A 20,073-nucleotide genomic window follows, 5' to 3' on the forward strand; every position below is an offset into this window, starting at 1 on the left:
ACTTAAACCTTCTGTTATCCTTATCCTCAGCATCCCAGCTCCAAACACAAACACATCATGGATCCTAATCCCCCTCTTCCCCCACCCCAAGCTGCACCACATCCATCACCATTCCCTCATCCCCTCAAATCTACACACCCCTCCCACCCCAATCCCCTTTTATTTTGCAGGCTCAAATCAACCACCTCTTCCTTTACATCCTACTTCATCTGTCCATACTCCTCTTTCTCTCTGCTTAAGCCGCCAGTTCGGGATTGGAAGAAAAAGCTTTTAACTTGCTGCTCCAACACTATCAGCTCTATTTTTCCTTACAGAGCTTTTCATGGCAAAAGCTACCTTTTATTAGCACATCTAACACTGACGTTTTCAGATTAAACAAGACCAAACAATTGAACAGCCAGGAAAAAAAAAAACACTTTCAGATACATGCTTGTGGGGTCAGGAGATCTAGAATTTACAGTTTATTTACTAGTCTTTTGACAGTGGTTTTGAAGGAGTTGCAGCCTGCTTTGTTTTCTTCTGTGTAGATTTCAGGAGTGAATCTACACCTGGAATCATAACATTGCCAATTTTTTCTCATGTTAACTATCTACCTGGCACTGTACTCAATTTTTGGATTAGTCTGTGAACACCACAGGGGAAGTGGCAAGTATATACTATTATGTATCTCATGTCAAAGGATGTGTAAAGTAGTCACGCTATTTCTGATAGTTACTGTCTGCGTAATAATTATGCTGAAGATGTACTTCAAGACAAGAATAGATTTGAAGGAAGGGCAGGCATGCCTCTACTTACCAGCTCATTAGCTTGATCTATTGTAAATACACTGCAGTTTACTCTGTTTCCAATGTCAACGTGTGCATCAGCTAACAATGAGATGAGTTGTTTACATTCATTCTGCATTCGAGTAAAAGGAACAGCAATTTCATCGTAATAGAGATGTTCAGAAAGGACCCCAAGTAAACGAGGCTGCACACAAATGGCCACAGTTCTACACTCCTATAACAGGAAAAGACAATTTCTAGTTCCGAGTAATCACAATTTCTTTTGCTCAGTTTTGGGCACTAGACAGTGCAATCGATACAAAAACCCAGTTTCCAGAGGGACTATGAACATTTGTAACCCAAAATATTGAAGATTATCAACAAAACTTTCAGTCTCCCACTAGAACAGAAGTGATAGTGAACACAGGGAAGACAGTCATGTTAAAAGGAAGCACTGACCTCAGATAACATGCATCCTGAGAACACACTTATTTGTAAAAGAAATGTGAACATATTTATTGATTCATTCTGACTGTTGGCATTTAAGCTGCCAAGTAATGTATTCCTCTGTTGTCTAACAGTCAAGATTTTAGAAGACGTATCATTACTATTTTTGCTTATCAGCTGAAATTTTATTTCAAGTTAAGTAGCAGATGACAAGCTGTGGATTGAGATAGTAAGTAAAAATTATTTTTGCTGTAGAAACATCCTACCTTTTGCAAGGCTGCCCACTCACAGATTACTAATGCAACACTAATCCTCTGCAAGGCAGATTTGGAATTCAAGTGGAAAAGCAGTAGCTGGGCTAATGATTCAGCTGGCTTTATTTCTTGAGTAACAGTATTTACACCTGGATCACAAATGCAGCAACAAAGTGCTCCCAGCAATCTGACAAAAGGATAAAGAACAGTCACTTCAATGTTTCAACTACTCCACAAATAATGATTCAAAATTAAGATGACAAAAAAGTCTACATAATTAGATTTTGGCAAAAGCACCATATAAATTAAAAAGATAAATTGCTTTTAAATAGTTTTTTTAGATTTCCAGTAAACTGACTTTGCTGCCATCATCCGAGCTCGCATGACAACATAATCCCTGGTTGCTGGATCCTCTGCGATGCTGTCTGCCCCAGCAATATATTCCTGAATCACTTCCTTATTCTGGGTTTGACCTTGACGCTGTTTAGCACCTGCCTTCTCCTACAGAATAAAGTTGGGAGAGGTTGAAAGTAAATGTATTTGTGATAGAAAAAATGAATTCATATTCCACAACATTTCCAATAACCATCATACCCTGAAGAAGTTAGCCAAGAAGCATTATGGCTTAGTCCAACAGACTTCTTAAAATAGTTAATTACTGTGTATCACCCCTCCTCCACTAATAGTATTCCATGGCCTTACTCAATGTATGATACAGTTCCTTCACTATAATATTAAAATTAATAATTATAGCTGATGAACTGAGTCCACATAGAGGAAAAAGGAAACCTCTTTCAGCATGTTTTCAGAAATAACACAATGCTTTTAGGCTTAAACTCAGTCCCGCAAACAGATAGTTTTGGAACCATGTAAATGAAGACTTTATAAAGTATTCACAGGGAGCATCCTGCATGATAAAATTTTGAATTCTCATGGGAAAAGTGACAAGAACTATTTTGCTCTACAGACCTGAGGCCTGTAAGATAGGTTACTTTTAGAAAGGTAGAAAGGAATCGCCACTCCCCTCTAACACCTTTAGAATGTGTCCTTATAGACAACTAATCAATTTCCTTCTTTCCTCAAAACAGTTAGCAAGGTCACATTTCACTTACTTTTGATCTGGTTTTTACTTCCAGCAACATGTTTAAGTCAATGGGTAAATGAGATGGCTGCATCATTAAGCAGAGCCAGGCTCCCATCCATGGACAAGCAGCTGCAACCACATACTGTACAGATGCCTTGTTTAACAGTTCCAGCCACACCTTGGGAAAGAACCGTAGTGGAAATTATGAGAGATTTGTGCATGGTCCACCTAAGAACATATATATCTTGATAAACTGTAGGAACCACCCTATTCTCCTTCACTCTAAAGCATCACACAGGCTTGCTACAAAATAAACATGAACACAGCATTCTTTACGTGCACAAGAGTACAGAGGTTATGAAAGAGCACAAAAAGTACAGAGGATATGAAAGAGCAGGATACACAAACACTACATATCTAGGTTTTAAGTCCTGCTAATACCTTGTGAATAAGATCCAGAATTTCTTGGTTGCTTTCTAAGATACAAAATTGAAATATGTGCCGCAACATGTCTTGCAGAATTGGAGTCAGCCATGTTGAAGAGCTCTGAAACAAGGATATGGTATGATCAAGCAGATTCCAATATGTACCATACTAAAACACTAATAACTAATTCTTACCTGGTCTTGGGTAGAGAGCAGTGTGAATAATGTTTCCAGTGCTGCTTTTCGCACAGAAGATATAGTATGATGCAAGAACGGCCACACACGTGGGACCAAAACTGTGAGTGACTGCTGAATACTAGTACATGAAGGGGAAATGAAGAAGCAGTGACAGGGAAAAAAGACAAAACAGAGCTAAATTAATTTTTTTTTATCCTCAGTTGTAAGGTTTTATCCAGAAGAGAACTTTTTTGAAAAGGAAAATTTATTGCATATCCTTGGTGATTTCAAGCGAAGGATCAAGCTACTACAGCTTAAACATTTAAAATAGTTTTAAGTCAGTATCCTTTTTTTAGGCAAATACTGTGGGTTTCTTACTGGTATAAAGAACTAATTGGTTCAAGCATGTATTTTTACCACGTTGTTTCCCAGATTACACTCTGAGCTTTGTTCAACCATTTAAAAAAAAAAAGGGGGAGTTGTTTGTTTTGATTTTATTATTAGACATTTATGACTTCAGAAATAATTAAAAATAAGCCTGGATCTTTTGTGCCTGAACTTGCACATCAACTGATGCAAGCAGTACATACTGAATTAAAGATGGCATTAGTGACAAAACTTCATTCTTAATTTTGGATCTGGGCAAAAACCAAGCTTCAGCAGTGACAATCATATAGGATGAGAAAGGTAAGATGTGTAAAGCATCCACCTGAAGTGCAGATGCTGTGAGTTTACCATTGTATTACGAAAAACGTTAGCATACTAACACTCAGTTCGTTTAATCAGAGTCCCAAATAGAAACTTCACAGTGTCTTCAACCAGTCACAGAATTACCGATTGTACTATTGATGTGCATTTTTGTTTGTAGCTTTCTTTAGAACTGTTTCAAGAGCAAAGATCTACAGCGTATGCATGTGTTTTAATGTATGTAATTTGCCCTATTGTTTGGAGTTTGTCAACAAGCGACAGACAAAGAAGTCTGCAAGCAGGACCACCATATGAATGGAGCAGATAATCCTTTACTAACCTTCACTTGAAGGAAAAGAAAGAGTAAAATTAAAATATTTAAATCAAGCACATCCTTGGCAAGTGATTTGAAAGCAACTTTGATTATTCCAATTTGGAGATAACCAGACAATCAAACCTGCGATGCTGAAACAATACTAAATTAAAAAGTTACCTGCATTTGCGGACCTGAGGATAAGTCAGAAGGGAAGAAAGAAGGATCATGATACTGTTTGTGGAAGCTGTCAGGTCATCCAACTCCAGAAGTGCATCCCACAAGGTATTAAGAATAAAAGGCACCTACTCAAATAAGCAGAAGAGGTTATCATAAAAAAAGAAAATCCAAGTGCTGCCTCAAAGCGTTACTGTCTTCACTCAGACCAAAAGTGAACTTTTCAATCAGAACTGATGAAAAACAATTCAGTCACCTTCTGAGACTGCAGCTGGACCAGGCTTTCCACTACTGGTACTAAAGATGCTGCAGCAACAGCTCTGACATCATCATCCAGATCTTGGAGACCTTCAACTATTGCAGGCAACACTTTAGGCAATAAAGTGTTGATCATGTCCTACCAAAAAGATTAAAAGCATTTTTAAACTTAAAAAGCATATAATGAATGCCTCAAACAACTAAGATGTACTCTAAGTGTGTGAATAAAACAGAAGCTACAGGTCCAAGACCATAATCTAAACATTTTAAGTTACCATTCATGAAGTAAACCCTAGGTTATAGATTTGAATGAACCGTAACTCAGTTCAGTTCTGGTGTAAACAGAACTCCATCTTTGCCAACTTAACACGGTGAATACACTAAACCTCTTGTGAGGTTAACGAAGCCGAGTGCTACATGTCAAAGTACCATCAAAACCAGGCAAGCACAGCCTCTACTTACAATGTTTAGTGCAAGTAACTTACAAAGTTACAACAGCACAATTCTGCTATATGGTTGCATATTTCTGCAGCCTGGATATAAAAATGCTGTCACACATCTCATAACCCACATGAGACTGCAGTGCAAGCAAGCTTGCTTTATCATATCTATCTACGGTTCAGCCACATCCTCTACTCCGAGCAGAGCTTACTGCTCCAAATCTATGCAATTTCTCACGAGGGTTATTACCTGACGTACTGCCAAAGCATACTTTATTCCTAGGAGACCACCGTGTCTCACTTCCCACTGTTCCTGCGTAAGCAGCTTCAGGAGAACATCCACAGTTTTATGAACTCCAGTCTCATTCATGTGCTTCAATACTACTCCCAAAGTCTGAGCACAAGTCTCACGTACTGGTGCTACCACCTAGGATAAAATAAATGATAAAACAGGTACTTCTGTAGGAAATTTGACTTAGACTGCTGAAACTGCTATACAAATAAAGTGAAATTTATGTATCAACTGTTTTTTAATAAGCATCTGTGAGCAGTTACAATAGGCACATGCAGTTGCACTGTACAAAGCATAGCTGATCTGCTGCAGTATTATCTCCTGCAGAAGCCTGCTGATCTACCTGTTCACTCCGAAACAACTTACTTCATCTGAAACAAAGTCTCCGAATCTGTCTAATGCAAATACACAAAGTAGTCTAATAACCAAGTCTTCCAGCCACTCCTGATGCTGCTGAATCATCTGTACAAAGAGAAAAATCAAACACCTTGACTATATTTATTCACAAAGGATTTCCAATATGCTTTCTTTAGCCAAGATTTAAGAGATACGACATATTTAAATTGATTTAATAGTCATCTTGCACAGACAGTCAAGGCAAAATAGCCAGCACTAATTAAGCTCAACTAGCTTATTACAAACTTTTTTTTTAAAAACGCACAGTACCTTTATCAAAAGGCTAGAGAGCACCTTGCAAGATAGACAGATTATTTTATCCCTACACAGCACACAAATGTAAAGTCATTCAGATAATCTCCACCGACTAACGTAAACACATCATAGGCAAGGCAACCAACGTGTTTGAAGGATATTTACAAGTAAGCAAACTATGAAGCAGTACTTCACTGTGGGAGAACCAGCGAAAGGAACTTGCTTTTCAGCCATGTCTCCTCCAGATTTAACAAAGCAATTTAGACCAAGCTAGTCTTGAAGCTCTGGACACTGTCAGAGACCCAACAGTTTTGGAACTTCGAATCTTAGAGCAGAAGCCCCATAAATGCAACTGCTCAGGCATCATCTTTCTCTTCTGCACTGTCTGCCTGCTGGATCACCACTTCCCTTGAAAACTACAGTTTTAATGAACAAAACTACATCATATTATGGATTTCATATTCCCATAGATGTCAAAGAATTATACCTGCATATAGCATTCACAGCAGCCTTTGAAGCTAGGCTGGGGTACACACACAGTTTCCATAATTAGTTAAGAAACTAAAGTGTCTTACTATTGCAGTGTGTTTTACTACTACCCTGCAATCTCCATGGAACAAATATTACTCCACATGGAAGCAAGGCAAGATAGTAGCTTTCTTCTTTCCCTACGTACAAAGTATGCTGATGCAGCTTGATTTACATTTGATAATATCTCCTAATTCTTCAGCACTCTCTAAACCACAAGCTAGGAGAGCTTTTACAGCAGGGAGGTCAATATGAATCTGGATGAGTTTCACTATTAGTAAACAAGCCATTGCTGTCATGATATTTTTAAAAAGAGTCTCCTTTTGAACAGACTGTTTAAATACTTTTTCTTATAATAACAAAACAAGCAGATCAATAGTCATTCTACTATTTAAGTGAATAGAATCAGACTGTCTGAGACACTTCACTAGACTTATATAAATATATATATAGCTTTGTAAATTTTGTTTCAGCACACCCGTACCATGACCTGAAAATAGTATTTTCTAGTATGGAGGGTAGGGTTTAATAACTTTACACAGAGTCTACATATTAATGGCTGCTTATACAGTAGTATTATTTTTTTGCACAGGCCTTTTAAAAATAAGGTAAACTTTTCATTAGGGCATAGAGTGACTTCATCTAGATTATTCTGAGCAAACAAATTTCATTGTTTATATTCCCCCCATATCACCGACATCCTGCAAAATTGAGTATTTTAAGAAATCTCTTTTCTAAACTCTGTTTAGGTAATATGTTAAGTCTACATGATTGGAAACTTACCTCTTCTAAAGAGCTATCTCCCATTTTACCACCACTTTTGCCATGAGCTTTAAGTATCTCTCTCAGTCCAGTACCTGCACCATGTCGAACCTAGAAAAGTGAAATAAAACATCAATCTTGAAATATTTAGGACCAGAAGATTAAAACCACACTGGGTAACTGAAAAATAAATGTCTCTATTAAGAACAAAGTAGTAAAGTGCTGCAGAGTTAGTGGTACTTAGACCTGTGGGAATGGGTAATTTTTTTCATTTGATGAATCTCATACTGATCTGTCCAAAACCAACCTGTTTTTTCTTAAGTATTTGCCAGCTTATGGACAGAAGCAATTAAGAATTGCTTCTGTTTTCTATCCCAGAGATATTGTTATCATATGTGCAGCAGCAATGTAGCCGAAGGCAGCTTTCATTTAGTCTCACACCTCACTAGTACTCTGAGAAAGAGCAACTAGAGGATATTACTGTTTTCAGTAAATTAGTAAGCTAAAAAAAGCAATATTCTTATGTTTCTTAAACACTTAATGTTTCTCTTTGTATTATATATTATATTTATACTTCTCTACAACTATTTATATTTCTTAAAGTTTGGATCCCCACTGAATATTCTGAGGTCTGCAAAACAAATTTTTCTTACTATTTTTTTACTATTCTACATAGCTTACAAATCTGTCTTGCTTTGCTAAATATTAAAAAAATGAGTAAGTGGTATGGGAAAGCAAATTATAGCCACTTGTGTGTTCCCAGCAAACACGAACAGTTGAACACACTAGGAAGAATTCTGGAAGTGACAGAAGACCTGTACAAAGACAGGCTACAGACATACCCGTTTCTGGTATTTCTGATACGTAACTGGATTAGTAATTGGCTAATCAAGAAAAGCCCACCCAATAGATATACAGAAAGTTGCAAAAGCAAAGTTTTGAACCAGGCTTTCATTGAGAGACCTTTATATAGGTGAGAGAGCAGAACTTCTTTTCTTATAAGGACACTTCATATGCATGCTCGCTACTAGTAGAAAAGTGTTGTATTTTGCTTCTTGATTGTAACAATTAGAACTGAGCAGTTGGCAAGTCCTCCCTTAATCAGAATATCTTAGATAAAATGCAAGCATACATGCCCCCATATTTACAGCTCAAGGGCTGCTGCTAAAAGCTATAAGCAAGTCACTAAAAGCTAGACAGAGAGCCCGGTCTTAAAATCCTAATTGTTCATAATACACTAATCACTTGTTTATTTGGTCCAAGACTGCTTATGAGCTATTTTTCACAATCCAGAAGAGGAAGACTTTGCCAGTTAACTTCTCAGCTTCTGCAAACATGAAACAGTATGTTTTTAAAACAGACAAATTTTTAAAGGAAATACCAGTAATAGGATTCATCTTGCCTGACTTGAGCTGCCTATAAGCTAGGCAAGCAGTCTGAACTAGCCATCCATGCTATCCCTAGACATTGCAAGAAGATGCCATACAACCATTTTAAAACCATGTGTTTTGAGGCAGTTTAACCCATTTTTCATCTAGAACATACCATAATAATGATTCTGTATTGATCTACTTCTTTCATTAAGATGTGTGTGCCCTATATCAAATGTACTAAGAAAGCTACGAGAATGCCTGCGCTTCAGGAGACAAGTGGACTTCTGCTTCATCTGCAACCAGTCTGCCTTCAAATGAGGTGAGGCTTATTAGCTCAGACTCAGTGATGTGCCACACAAATATAACTGTCCTTTTTCTGGGCTGAAAATAATTGTGCTGGCTGCATATGTTCTACCTCTGTGTTTCCAAGTTTGAAGTCAGTATGGGCAGAGCCAGCTTGCTATCACTGAAACTGTGCTACAGATAGACCTAAGTATGTTACAGTTGTTATTAACATTTAATCTTTCAAAAGATCAACTTTTTTACAAAAAACTGAAGGTAGTTGACAACAGTTACTTCCATCTTCTGCTCAAGGAAGAGACACCATTATCAGCTACTTCATATTTCTGCCTGGAACCGATACCAAAGTTTGTGGAAAACAGTATAAGGATTGAATAGAAGGGTGGGCAGGACAGTTTTTTAATCTTGAAAATAAAAGAAAGAAAGAAAGAAAATTATCTTGCAAATAAGCATCCAAATATATAGTTTTTGTAGTTTGTATTTGCTATTGTTCTAAAAAAGTTAAAAGTACATTTTTATAAATGAAGATAATAACTAATGATTTGTAGCCTAACCTGTTACCAAAGGGGTGATTCTCCTCCATTTTCTACTAGCTTTGCGTTAGACAAACAAACCACTATTGTCAGCAACAGACTTGCACAATATTCCTCAAACTCTTAACAAATCCAAGCCTGCTAACACCAACTATTGCTTAATCTTTTGACTGCAGATGCATGTGCTTTTATTTTGCTTCAGTTTCAGTATTTCCAGAATTCTCACTTATAATCACTGCTTTCCATACCCTTCCCACTCTCCACTTGAGTATACATTACAGATCTGTTTTTATTTCCCCTTTGAGTCTTAAAAAAATACTCAATTGCTCTAAAAGCAGATTTCTCTTGGCTGTGTAATCTGTATTTACAATTGATGTAATTTTTGATATCTAGGAAAACATTTGAGTGCTATGCACACAGTTTTTGTGCTTCCACTGAAGCTTTTTTAAAATCTATAATTACACCTTAGATACTGCACATCTTACCTCCCAAGAAGGGTTAAAGAGATCATTGCACACCTCTTCACAAAAACTTTCCAAAGGCCATTCATTTGCCTAAATTAATAAAAAATTAAGTATGAGATTAAAAGAGAAAGGGATCAGGCGAACATTTCTTGTACCACTTAGATACATGAAGATTAAAAAAAAGACCTCCAAAAACTTAAGTATTTTTCTTCATTACTGGATAAAACTGAAAAATAACAGCAACTTTCTTCCACACTTCAGAAACTTTGCAGAATAGCACTGGATTTTTTAAAAAGCTTATGAAGTTTGTCTATTAGTAACGTAACCTCTTCTCTATGGTAATTAATTTTGATGTTCTGGCATTCAGCTTCCTTTTAGGGACCACACAAGGGCAGAAGGTGCAGCAAAATTTATCATCCTTCCCAGTGTTCTTTAAATTTATGAACTTTGCCTTTAAAGAATACAATAGGCAACTCTCAGTTTGAAATTACACTACATAATCAAATTGGGTCAATTACTCCAGTAATAAATGCCACCCTTTTCAAAACACATTCCACATTTTTAAAAACCAGAAACATACCCACTGCAAAGGAAACTGACATTGCTGTCGAAAGAAAATTATGATACCAACATTATTAAGTTCACACCATCACAAACACAAAGCATTTGAAAGGCTAGCAACCAGCAGCTATTCAGCCTGTTGAGTAACTCATCTCTAATTCATTTTCCAATCACCATTTTTCAAATAAGAATTCACTGACTAAGCTATGTCTGGAAAAATCTTATTTTTGTAGAACACACTTATGAAGATAAAGTCTCTTCAAATAAACTTGTATATATCACTTGTATTCTTGAATAGCTCTTCTTACAAGTTTTCAGCTTTTCAGTCAATTAAAACAAATGCAAGTTTTTCTAAGACTGAAGGTAACTTTAAATCTTCAATTACTAAAGATAGAACTTAAATCTAAATTAAGCCTCATTAAAGTAAGGTGAAGATTAAAATGTACATGAACATTTAGATCAAATTATTTATGGCTCAGTGTAATCCTACCATCTAAGTGTTTAGCACTGTTTTACAGTTTAATACCCAGGTCTGACACCTGCAATCCACCTACTCAGGTTTATTTGCGTCACAAACTGCTACCAATGGATTAAACGTGGTTTTGTCCTCAATGCTATACACACTTTGAAGCTCATCTGCTTCATCACATATAAAAGCAAGCTGGCTGTGGCATTCTTTACTCCATTTCTCTTACTGCTAAAATGACTAAAGAATTTAGGAGCACAAAGGGGTTTTGTTTTACATTACTTTGCTAAAAAACTGAATGTTCATTCCTACTAGCCACAGAACAACATATCATACCTCTTCTGGAGCATTTTCTACCAATGTTTTTGAGTCTGTGGCAGGCTGGTTGATGACAACATTTGCAACTTTTCTTCTCTTTTCTTCTGGCTCCCCATCAGTGCTATCATTGCTGAGGAGGAACAAGTATAAGTTTATGAACTGAAAGTATGTTTTAGGGAAAGTAATTACTTCTACAACTGCAGTCTTCAGATACAACAGTGTGGCAAGAATACAGAACAAAAAGGTTTAACACTGAAATATACAAAATAGGTAGGTTTACATGCCAAAAGAACTCAGTGAGAAGACAGTAGAATCCTGTCCCTAATTGGCAGTCCTTCTCAGATGTCTTTTTCCAAGAAATACAGAAATTCTTGAATAAAATCAAGGTAAGAATATTTTTTATGGTTTCATCAGGAAGTTATATATTAAATCTTTAGTTTATCTTTTTATCTTTTTAAAAAAACCCTTTTCATGCACTATTTTCTACCCATATTTAATAATAGGGACAAACCACAATTTTTAACTGCAGCATTCCATTATTTCAAGATCCCTCTGAAGCTAGGTCCTTAACAAAGCTCTACTGGGAGTAAGTACAGCACACAAGCTTTTTACCATCAGCATAATTAGCATGTAAAAGATTAAGAAGCAAAGACTGTTGGAAGTTTTTCAACAGATAAATCAAATCACAATCCCAGCTTAACTAAAATAAAAGCAAATCAGTTCACTATTATACCTCTTCTCATTAGCTTCCACTGCATCTCTGGATCTTTGCTTTGCAAATAGCTTAGCCATTCTCTTGGCTTTATTCTTTTGTCTACTGCTCATACCAGCTCGAAATTCTGAGTCAATTAACTCAGCAGCCTGAAGAGTCTGAAAGAGAAGTCATTCATTGTCAATTCTTCTTGCAATGAAGGTCCTGAAAAATTCTCAAAACCACATTGCTCTGAAGGTCCCAACCCTCCATTTCAAACTCAGAGCAGCAGTTTGACATTAGATAATACTAACATGCAACTAAGTGGGGGCATAAGAATTCAGGAAGTCAAAGCGTACCATATTCAATGTTGATCATCATACTTAATACACACAGAGTATAACCACAGAAGCACAAATAAAGCAAACCCACTGTATTATTCCTTGCAGTCAAGCAGCCCGAGGTTTTACCTACAGGTTGTTTGTTTACTAGTGAAACTGAAGAAGGAGAATAGTCCAAATCTTCATCATTGAACAGATCTTCAGTATTCATCCCAATTGCAGCACCCATATCTAAGCCAAGTTTCTTTTGTAACAGTTTCCTCTGTCGTGCTATCCTCTCTTTAGGATCAATTTCACCTTGAAAAGAAGTTGTTTAAGAAGGCAAAACGTGTCAGATTTCCAACCAGATTTATTATTGAAGCTTTGTTCAATAAAATAACATAAAGCCAAAAGTTACAGATTTAAGTTGTACTTGGCTAATACATCAATACAATCTTTTAAACCAAATCACACTGATTCCCTAGGAAGAAGTTTTCTGCTACTGAAGCTATACTAGTCCTTAAACCATGATGAATTTTTAAACAGAAGATAGTTTCTGTGAACTTCATTAAACTACATTTGGTCTACAGAAGTAAAAAACCAAATCTCCCCCAAGTTTTTATGAAACTGCACTTTGAAAGGAACAAATTAACACACTAACAAATAAATCCAGCAACTGATTCGAGAACTATCCCTTTTTTATTGAGCCCATGCATCCTTGTGGGAATCTGTTGATTTTGGCAGTCTGAGGGTTTGGATTTTTTTTTGTTGGTTTTTTTTTGGATGATGTTGTTCATTTAAGGTTTCTTTACTTCCTAAACTTTATCTTCTGTTGGGAAACAGACCTAAGAAATATCAACCATCAACAAAACCCCCCAAATTATATTCAATCCCATATCCTGTAATAATATGTATATTCTAATAATAGTAATATTCTTCCTTGTAAAATGCACTCAAGTGTCTCCTGCCCAAACTAACTCCTGATGACAATGTAGACTGAAGCATAAGCATGATTTTCCTAGGGTGCTGGAGTCTGTTAACAATCTTATCTCAATCTTCATGTGTCAAGCAAGGCTCATTTAGGAAGTTAACAGAAGCTGCCTCAAGAATGTTGTGAAACTTCAACACTTTAATTACTGAACACCTAGACTTCAGGAGCACCCACAGTTACAGAAAAGAACTGAAGATTTCAGTGCTCAAGTAGAATAAAGTCAACTGAAACTTGTAGCTTGTAGGGCTGTCAAGACTTCGCTCTGTTTTTACATGTGTGGTATGGAAACTGTTGAGGAGATTGGGGTTTTTTTGTCAAATACCTGCGTATAAACTTGTAGGGAGATGACCAATATTGGAAGAATTTTGGTGTATACACCAGGTTGAGTAGTAATTAGTAGTTGATTATAACAATACCAATAAGCCTTTCTTTTTTAAAAACTTGATTCAACTGAAAAGCAGAGAAATACAACCTCCATTCTCTAGAAAACATTTTTCCTTTTGCAAGTTCATCTTAGGAAAAACCTTCAACGACTGCTAATTCTAAAGATCATTTAACTCACTTTATGTCCATTCACATTGGCTACTTGAAAACAAAAGCAGAAGAGAAAGCAGCCTTTGTATATTTTCCCACCAGTTAAAAAAAAAGGGAGCAGCTAAAGCTATTCTTAGTTTCATTTTCTTATTTCTGATTTTGTATTTTTTATTTATTTTCATTCATAAAATTTATGTGCAATCATACAACACTGGAATAAATACACTTCTATGAACTGAAGTGTCCTATTCCATCAGTTAGATTTCTGAACAAGTAGGGTTTTATTAAAAGAGGTTAAACTTGTACAACAACTTATTAACCTAGCATAACAAATGGCAAGCAATAAAATAGCAGCCAGAGTTAACAGACAGGATACTGCTTAAGTGTCAGCAGCCATAGGTGCTTTTCCTTGCTGCGTTAGTGTTTTCGCGTACACTGCACAGAATGCATCACCATGAGGAACAAGTGAATCACAGCTATGCAGTCAGAGCAGATTCTTATCTACAGCACCATTTCATTTGATGGAGAAACTGGAAAACAGACTGGAACTAGAGCAGGAAAGTACAGTAATAGCAAGATTAAATATCTTTGATTAAAATAATTCAATGCCATTACACAGATACAAACCAACTCCTTCAGCTAAAAAGTTGCAGAAAGATAACAGACAAGTCACTTGAAACAAAAGATATCATGCAGGCCCCGATATTTGATCTTACAGCTTTGACAGTTTTATCACAGTATTTTTCATGCAGTCTTTCTACACTTGAAACCTTCAAGCTTTTAAATAAGCCACATCCCACCATTATACCCAAGGACACCGCTTTAATGAAGAACAAGTGGTGATAGTCCCTGCAGCTCTTAGAAAAAAGTCTACAGCAATTCTATGGAAACCTTTAACATTGCCTTTTCTGCTTCCTCTTTCAGATTTCCATTCTCATCCTTCCCCCTGTACACATACCAATTCTGATAACAGGAAACACCGCCCCCCCCCCCCAAAAAAAAAAATCATTTACCTTAAGATAATACAAACCAGTTATGTTGGGGAATTTTTATTCCGTTATTTCCTAGAATTTTGAGGAACCACAGATGACTAGACTAATAATACTGCCACAACAATTGTTTTCAAATAAGTTTTCTTGTCTGCAAGTAAAATATAAAGATATACCTGATTTATCATCTTGGACTTCAAATTCTGCACCAGCAGATCCGAGAAGAGATGCACCATGTTTTAACAACCGACATATATCAAATCTGTCAAAACGCAACCGATCTGTTGAAGGTGAATCTTCCATAGGGCTTTCTGAGCCTGGTTCTAGGTAGGACATTGAAAATATTTTTAATTACAATGTGATGAATTTTTTGTTCAAAGTTCTGCCAGAAGATTAGCAAGAGAAACAAGAAATAATTTCTCTCCTCTAAACGAATCACCAGACACATGGCATTTTGATTCAAAAAATGTAAAGGCTCAATTTCACAAAGAGACTTAAAAGACCCTTCACAACACACTTAATTGAGTAGGAAAAAATTGTAATGTTTCTCCCTTGATGAATGTAGCTTTTTAAAATCTTGGACACTGATATATCACTATATATCCAGGTCTTCTCTTACACACAGCGCCAACTTGCAGTTTGAACTGCATATGGCATGATACTTGTTTAAAGTGTGCAAGCCAACACCATTTATTACCATATCACAAAAGCCAAACATCCCCCATATTGAAGATGGGGAGTAGTCTTAACAGGTATGGGAGAAAGTCAGCTACCAAGGGCTGCTGACAGCCAGTTATCAGCTCTTCTCAAATCTAGCTGCAGGTACAGTGCAGTTCAATACTGATACGGAACAGATTTATTCCTCATAAGGTGTCTTACAAATTCCTGGTTTGAATTCACTTCCGAAGTATTCCCTCCCTTAACACTCAAAGATTTGTGTTTTGTGGCTCCTAGTCATATACCACTTGGTACCCAAAAAGACTGGCTATTCCCTACATAATCGAGCATGCTCACATCCTGAATTACAACCAATGGTATAAATACAATTGTTGCTTACAAGAAAACCAGCATTTAGTTTGGTGTGTTTCATCCCATACTCACACTTACTTTGAAAGCTTGTTCATTTACAGCAGAATGAGTCGTTAAGTGCACAAAACACCATACAAAAACACCAACTACCTTTCTTCAGCCCTGAAGTTAGTATTTCATTACAAATACACAAAAAGAAACAAATGTCTGCATAGCCAGTTAGCCCTGTTAAAATAGTACCTTTTTCTCAGACACACATAATTACCTTTTAAATTTCATGTCTGATAGGCAGATATGCAAGAACTGGACAATGCACTTGCAGACTGTAATTGAATGCTGTACTTCAAGATTGACAGGTTGCCCAATTTCTATGTACAAAAGGAGTGCTGTAAGTAATACTTGGAAATAGACTAGTGAAACTTATCCGTAGTAAGACAGTAGAGTCTACAAATAATGTTATTAAGTATATGGATAAACATGATTTACTGAAAAAGATTCAGAATTGTTCCTGAAAAAAACACCTCTAGTTAATCTGATTATGAATGTCCAAGAGCTCCAACAACTGGATAGAGGGGATCCAGCGGACGTAATATATTCAAGAGTGTTTGGCAAGGTTTCGTACTAAAAAATTAGAAAAAATTGAAGGAACCAAGTTACCACAGAATTTTGAGTCCTTCAGGGATCAGTGCTGGAACCAATTCTATCAGTCTTTAGCAATGAGGAGATTTTGCTACACACTCTTGTCAAGCATGTAGATGACGTGATGCCTTTTTGGGTAACCAAAAGCGGCAATGGCACTAAGGAATCCCAGGAGCAATCTTAGAACAGACTAATGGACCAAGAGGCAGATAAGGTGTGAAACAAACAACCTAAACCATGCCTACACAACACCGAATTCAGATCTGGCTGTTAACATTCAAATTAAGATCTTGGAGGTACTTCTGACAGTTTTCTGTATTCACCAGCTTACTGGGCACTGACAGCCAAAACAGCCAACTAAGTCGTGGGCATCATCAGGAAGGACACTGAAAACATGACAAAGTGCATCATTTTGCCACTAGGTATAAATATCAGTAGTCTAGAGATGTAGGTACACTGTGTGCAGTTCTGCATATCGAAAAGAGGACACAAGTAAGAAAAAACACCGAGAAGGACAAATAAAAGTTAGCTAAAAGACAAAACAGCTGTCTGCGAGGAAAGACTGAAGAGGCTGAAACTCTTCAATCTGAAGAGAAGTTGCTGGAGGTGAGCAAATATGATAGTTGACAAAAATCGTAAAGGTTATGGATAAGGCAAATACTGAACTTGCTTGTCAAATTCTATAGCAACAGAACCAGGAGACACCGAACGAAACAAATATGAGATCACCTCAAGACAGTTATGAGGGTGTGCATTTGTTTTTTTTTTTTTAAACAATGCGCCACAAAATTCTAAACACAGACAGTGACAAAGGATTTAGAAAAAAAATCACTGACAACAGGTCCCTAAGCTGACAGCAAAAGCAACTCTAACATCCCTAACATGACAATTTCAGATGCAAAGTGAGTACAAACAGAAAAGACTTCAGCAAGCTACCACTTCATCTGCCTCAGAAAGGTGCTCTGAGGAAGGGAATGGAGAAGAAAAAGTGCGTTTGCAAAATATCATGACAAAGTTGATTGGTTAAAAGTTTTGCCATTTTACTACTTATTCTTCCTTTTATAAATAAAAGCTTTATGAGGATACAGAGCACAAGCATGGGAATCTTAGAAGAAGCAAAGGTCAGGTACATTGCTGTAACTAAATTTGAACATCTAAAGCCAAAGAGGTTTGCTACAGTCCACACATACAAAAAGGTCTCTGCTCATAAAAACCCCAAATTACACAGCTGCCTTGAAATGTCTCACATCACATTCAGTTTGCATCACATAAACAATGAATTCTACATAATTCATTTAAGCACCACCTTGTTTTGATCTTGGAGTTGGATTCCACTCAGGCACATTTTTCACTATTGCTTCAACAGCCTGGCCAGCCGCAATACGAGTATCCCAGTTCGTACTTCTTAAATACACTAACACCTTTAAGGAGAGATTAATAAAGAAATAAATAAGTACTTGCTTAAAATGTACTTTCAGAAAATTCATCAGCTGTTATGCTCTAATAAAACACACTTTTAATGCTATGGATTAAAACACCATTCAAAACAACAAAGGACAAGAAAACAAACCAAGGAAATGCAAGCAGAATTCTCTATATTGCTCACTACTTAGCAGAACACTTGCCATAGCCACACATTAAGAATTTATAAGATACATTTAGTCCCATTGCTCAAACTCAACATCTATTTCCTCCAGGTACTGAACAAGTCTTGAGACTTTTGGTTTTTGCTTTCTAAAAGGAAGTGTTCAAAGGAGATTAATAGACCTTAAAACTTTGAAGTCATTTAATCCAAGAAGAGGGACAACAGGGGTCATTTGAAGCAACGTATGCTCTTCTAAATTAATTTACCACGATGTGTCAAATCTGGAAAAACTATTTCTTTTTCTGAAAGTGGTTTGATATTCATGATTCCTTGGCCACTTTGTTGATACTATCAGTTGTGGTGAGGGCACCTGTTCAATTGAGGAGCAGAACTGAGGTCACTCAGCCATCTCCAGCTGTCAGATACAGACTATTTTTGGTGGCTTTACTAGACTTGGCCAGATTGAAGTCTCAACCTAAAGGAAATCTCTTCCCATTTTTTCAGCCCTTTTCAAGACACACAGCTTCCTACATTTTTAATGCTTTATCACACAGGTAAGAACCTTTAAAGGCAGGAGCAGAAATTTTTTGTAAGGCAGTAGAGCTTTTCTTTATAGAAGAAAATCTAAACTTACAGCAAACACTGAATATCCATACTGAATGCAAAGTGAAACCTCACTTACATAACAATTTCAGAGGCTGACAGAACAGCAGGTTTAACAGAAGAAGCCTCCTAATTTTCTTCAGTCTCCTATTTTCAGAGAATACAAGACTACTATGCTTTTTTCTTCTTCTTCCCACATAATGCATACCCCTTTTAAACTAGTTTTATTCTCAACATTAAAGTACTAGGGAGAGGGAAGATGCTTACTTTAGATAAGAGATTATTCAGTTCATGAGGATGCAGTTTCACTACTTCCCCGAGTTGCTGTGCAGCTGCTTTTCTTGTTACTGGTGTTGTACCGGTGTCCAGTAAAATAAAAAGACGATCAAGCCTAAATATGATTGACAAAACCCAAAAATGTTATGCTATTCATAGTTCAGCTGCTCATTTCTATTAATACTCCCCACATTTTTCAGTTTATCTAATGCAAACGGAAGAAATGTTTGCCTCAAGACTGTCAATTGACAGGGTGACAAACATACTTTCCTCTGAAGAGTAACCATAGTTGTTCTAAAGCACACTTAATTCGGCAAGCAAAAAAATTAACAGAGAAACTGTTAGAAGCATTACTTTAAAAAAATCTGCAGTTACAAGAGAAAATTAAATTGTTCCCTCTTTTTTCCATGATAGAACATTTTCAATCTTGAAAAATAAATACTGTTACTTTGTAAATTATCTTCACCAAATTGTGTCTGATACAGAAAACAAAAGGCTCAACTGCTTATATTATGCATTATCACTTCTTTTGAAAACATAGCCTGTGATCTATATCAAACTCTGCTTTTCCAAGACACCATAAATGTTTACTTCTCATATATTTTCTCCCTAACTACCTGGAATATATAAAACCAAACCTGTTGTTGTATTTACAGCTCTGAAATAATTCAATACCTCTGGCCTTCCCATGAAACAGGAATTTAACCAGCAAATGTGTGTTCACAGCAACTCTGTATTTAGTGAGAGACCCTGATCATGTATTTTCAGCATAGTTTATTTCTTGTTTAGAGGAGTTACTTGATGAAAAAGTCATCATATTTAAAAAGCAATCAAAATAGAGACTACCTAGATAATCAAATCAATGATGGAAGTAACAAATGTTCATTATTCCCTCCACTGTAAGTGGGACAGTTAGAACTCTCCTTACAGCGTGCCTAGTTTATCCAGTAGTTACAGGGCAATGTGAGGTTATTACTGAATTTAAGTCCATAATCTGTCCATGTAGTGCAGTCAATTTTCCTTTCTAGCCTTAATCATAAGAATACTCCTCCAAATATTGCAACAATATGAAGCTAGAATTTATACAGTAGTGAAGCTCACCTAGATTAGCCTAACAAAATAAGGATTACAGGTACCCTGAA

General features: G+C 36.5%; 1 protein-coding gene across 3 annotated transcripts in view; it reads right to left on the reverse strand.

The window, feature by feature from the left end:
* BTAF1 (B-TFIID TATA-box binding protein associated factor 1) overlaps window positions 1-20,073 on the reverse strand; it is a 47,361-nt gene that overhangs the window by 17,912 nt on the left and 9,376 nt on the right. For all 3 annotated transcript variants that reach the window (XM_080403582.1, XM_080403584.1, XM_080403583.1), the window contains 18 exons: window positions 18,923-19,046; window positions 17,774-17,888; window positions 14,976-15,122; window positions 12,440-12,603; window positions 12,008-12,144; window positions 11,293-11,404; window positions 9,951-10,019; window positions 7,281-7,370; window positions 5,685-5,780; window positions 5,277-5,453; window positions 4,585-4,725; window positions 4,332-4,456; window positions 3,170-3,290; window positions 2,991-3,095; window positions 2,578-2,727; window positions 1,824-1,966; window positions 1,478-1,652; window positions 796-999 (listed from right to left, as the gene is read on the reverse strand). In XM_080403582.1, coding sequence (XP_080259708.1) covers window positions 796-999; window positions 1,478-1,652; window positions 1,824-1,966; window positions 2,578-2,727; window positions 2,991-3,095; window positions 3,170-3,290; window positions 4,332-4,456; window positions 4,585-4,725; window positions 5,277-5,453; window positions 5,685-5,780; window positions 7,281-7,370; window positions 9,951-10,019; window positions 11,293-11,404; window positions 12,008-12,144; window positions 12,440-12,603; window positions 14,976-15,122; window positions 17,774-17,888; window positions 18,923-19,046 — 2,395 coding nt within the window. The remainder of the gene's footprint in view (window positions 1-795; window positions 1,000-1,477; window positions 1,653-1,823; window positions 1,967-2,577; window positions 2,728-2,990; window positions 3,096-3,169; window positions 3,291-4,331; window positions 4,457-4,584; window positions 4,726-5,276; window positions 5,454-5,684; window positions 5,781-7,280; window positions 7,371-9,950; window positions 10,020-11,292; window positions 11,405-12,007; window positions 12,145-12,439; window positions 12,604-14,975; window positions 15,123-17,773; window positions 17,889-18,922; window positions 19,047-20,073) is intronic.

This window comes from Falco punctatus (assembly GCF_963210335.1).
Source record: "Falco punctatus genome assembly, chromosome: 9".
Taxonomy (NCBI): domain Eukaryota; kingdom Metazoa; phylum Chordata; class Aves; order Falconiformes; family Falconidae; genus Falco; species Falco punctatus.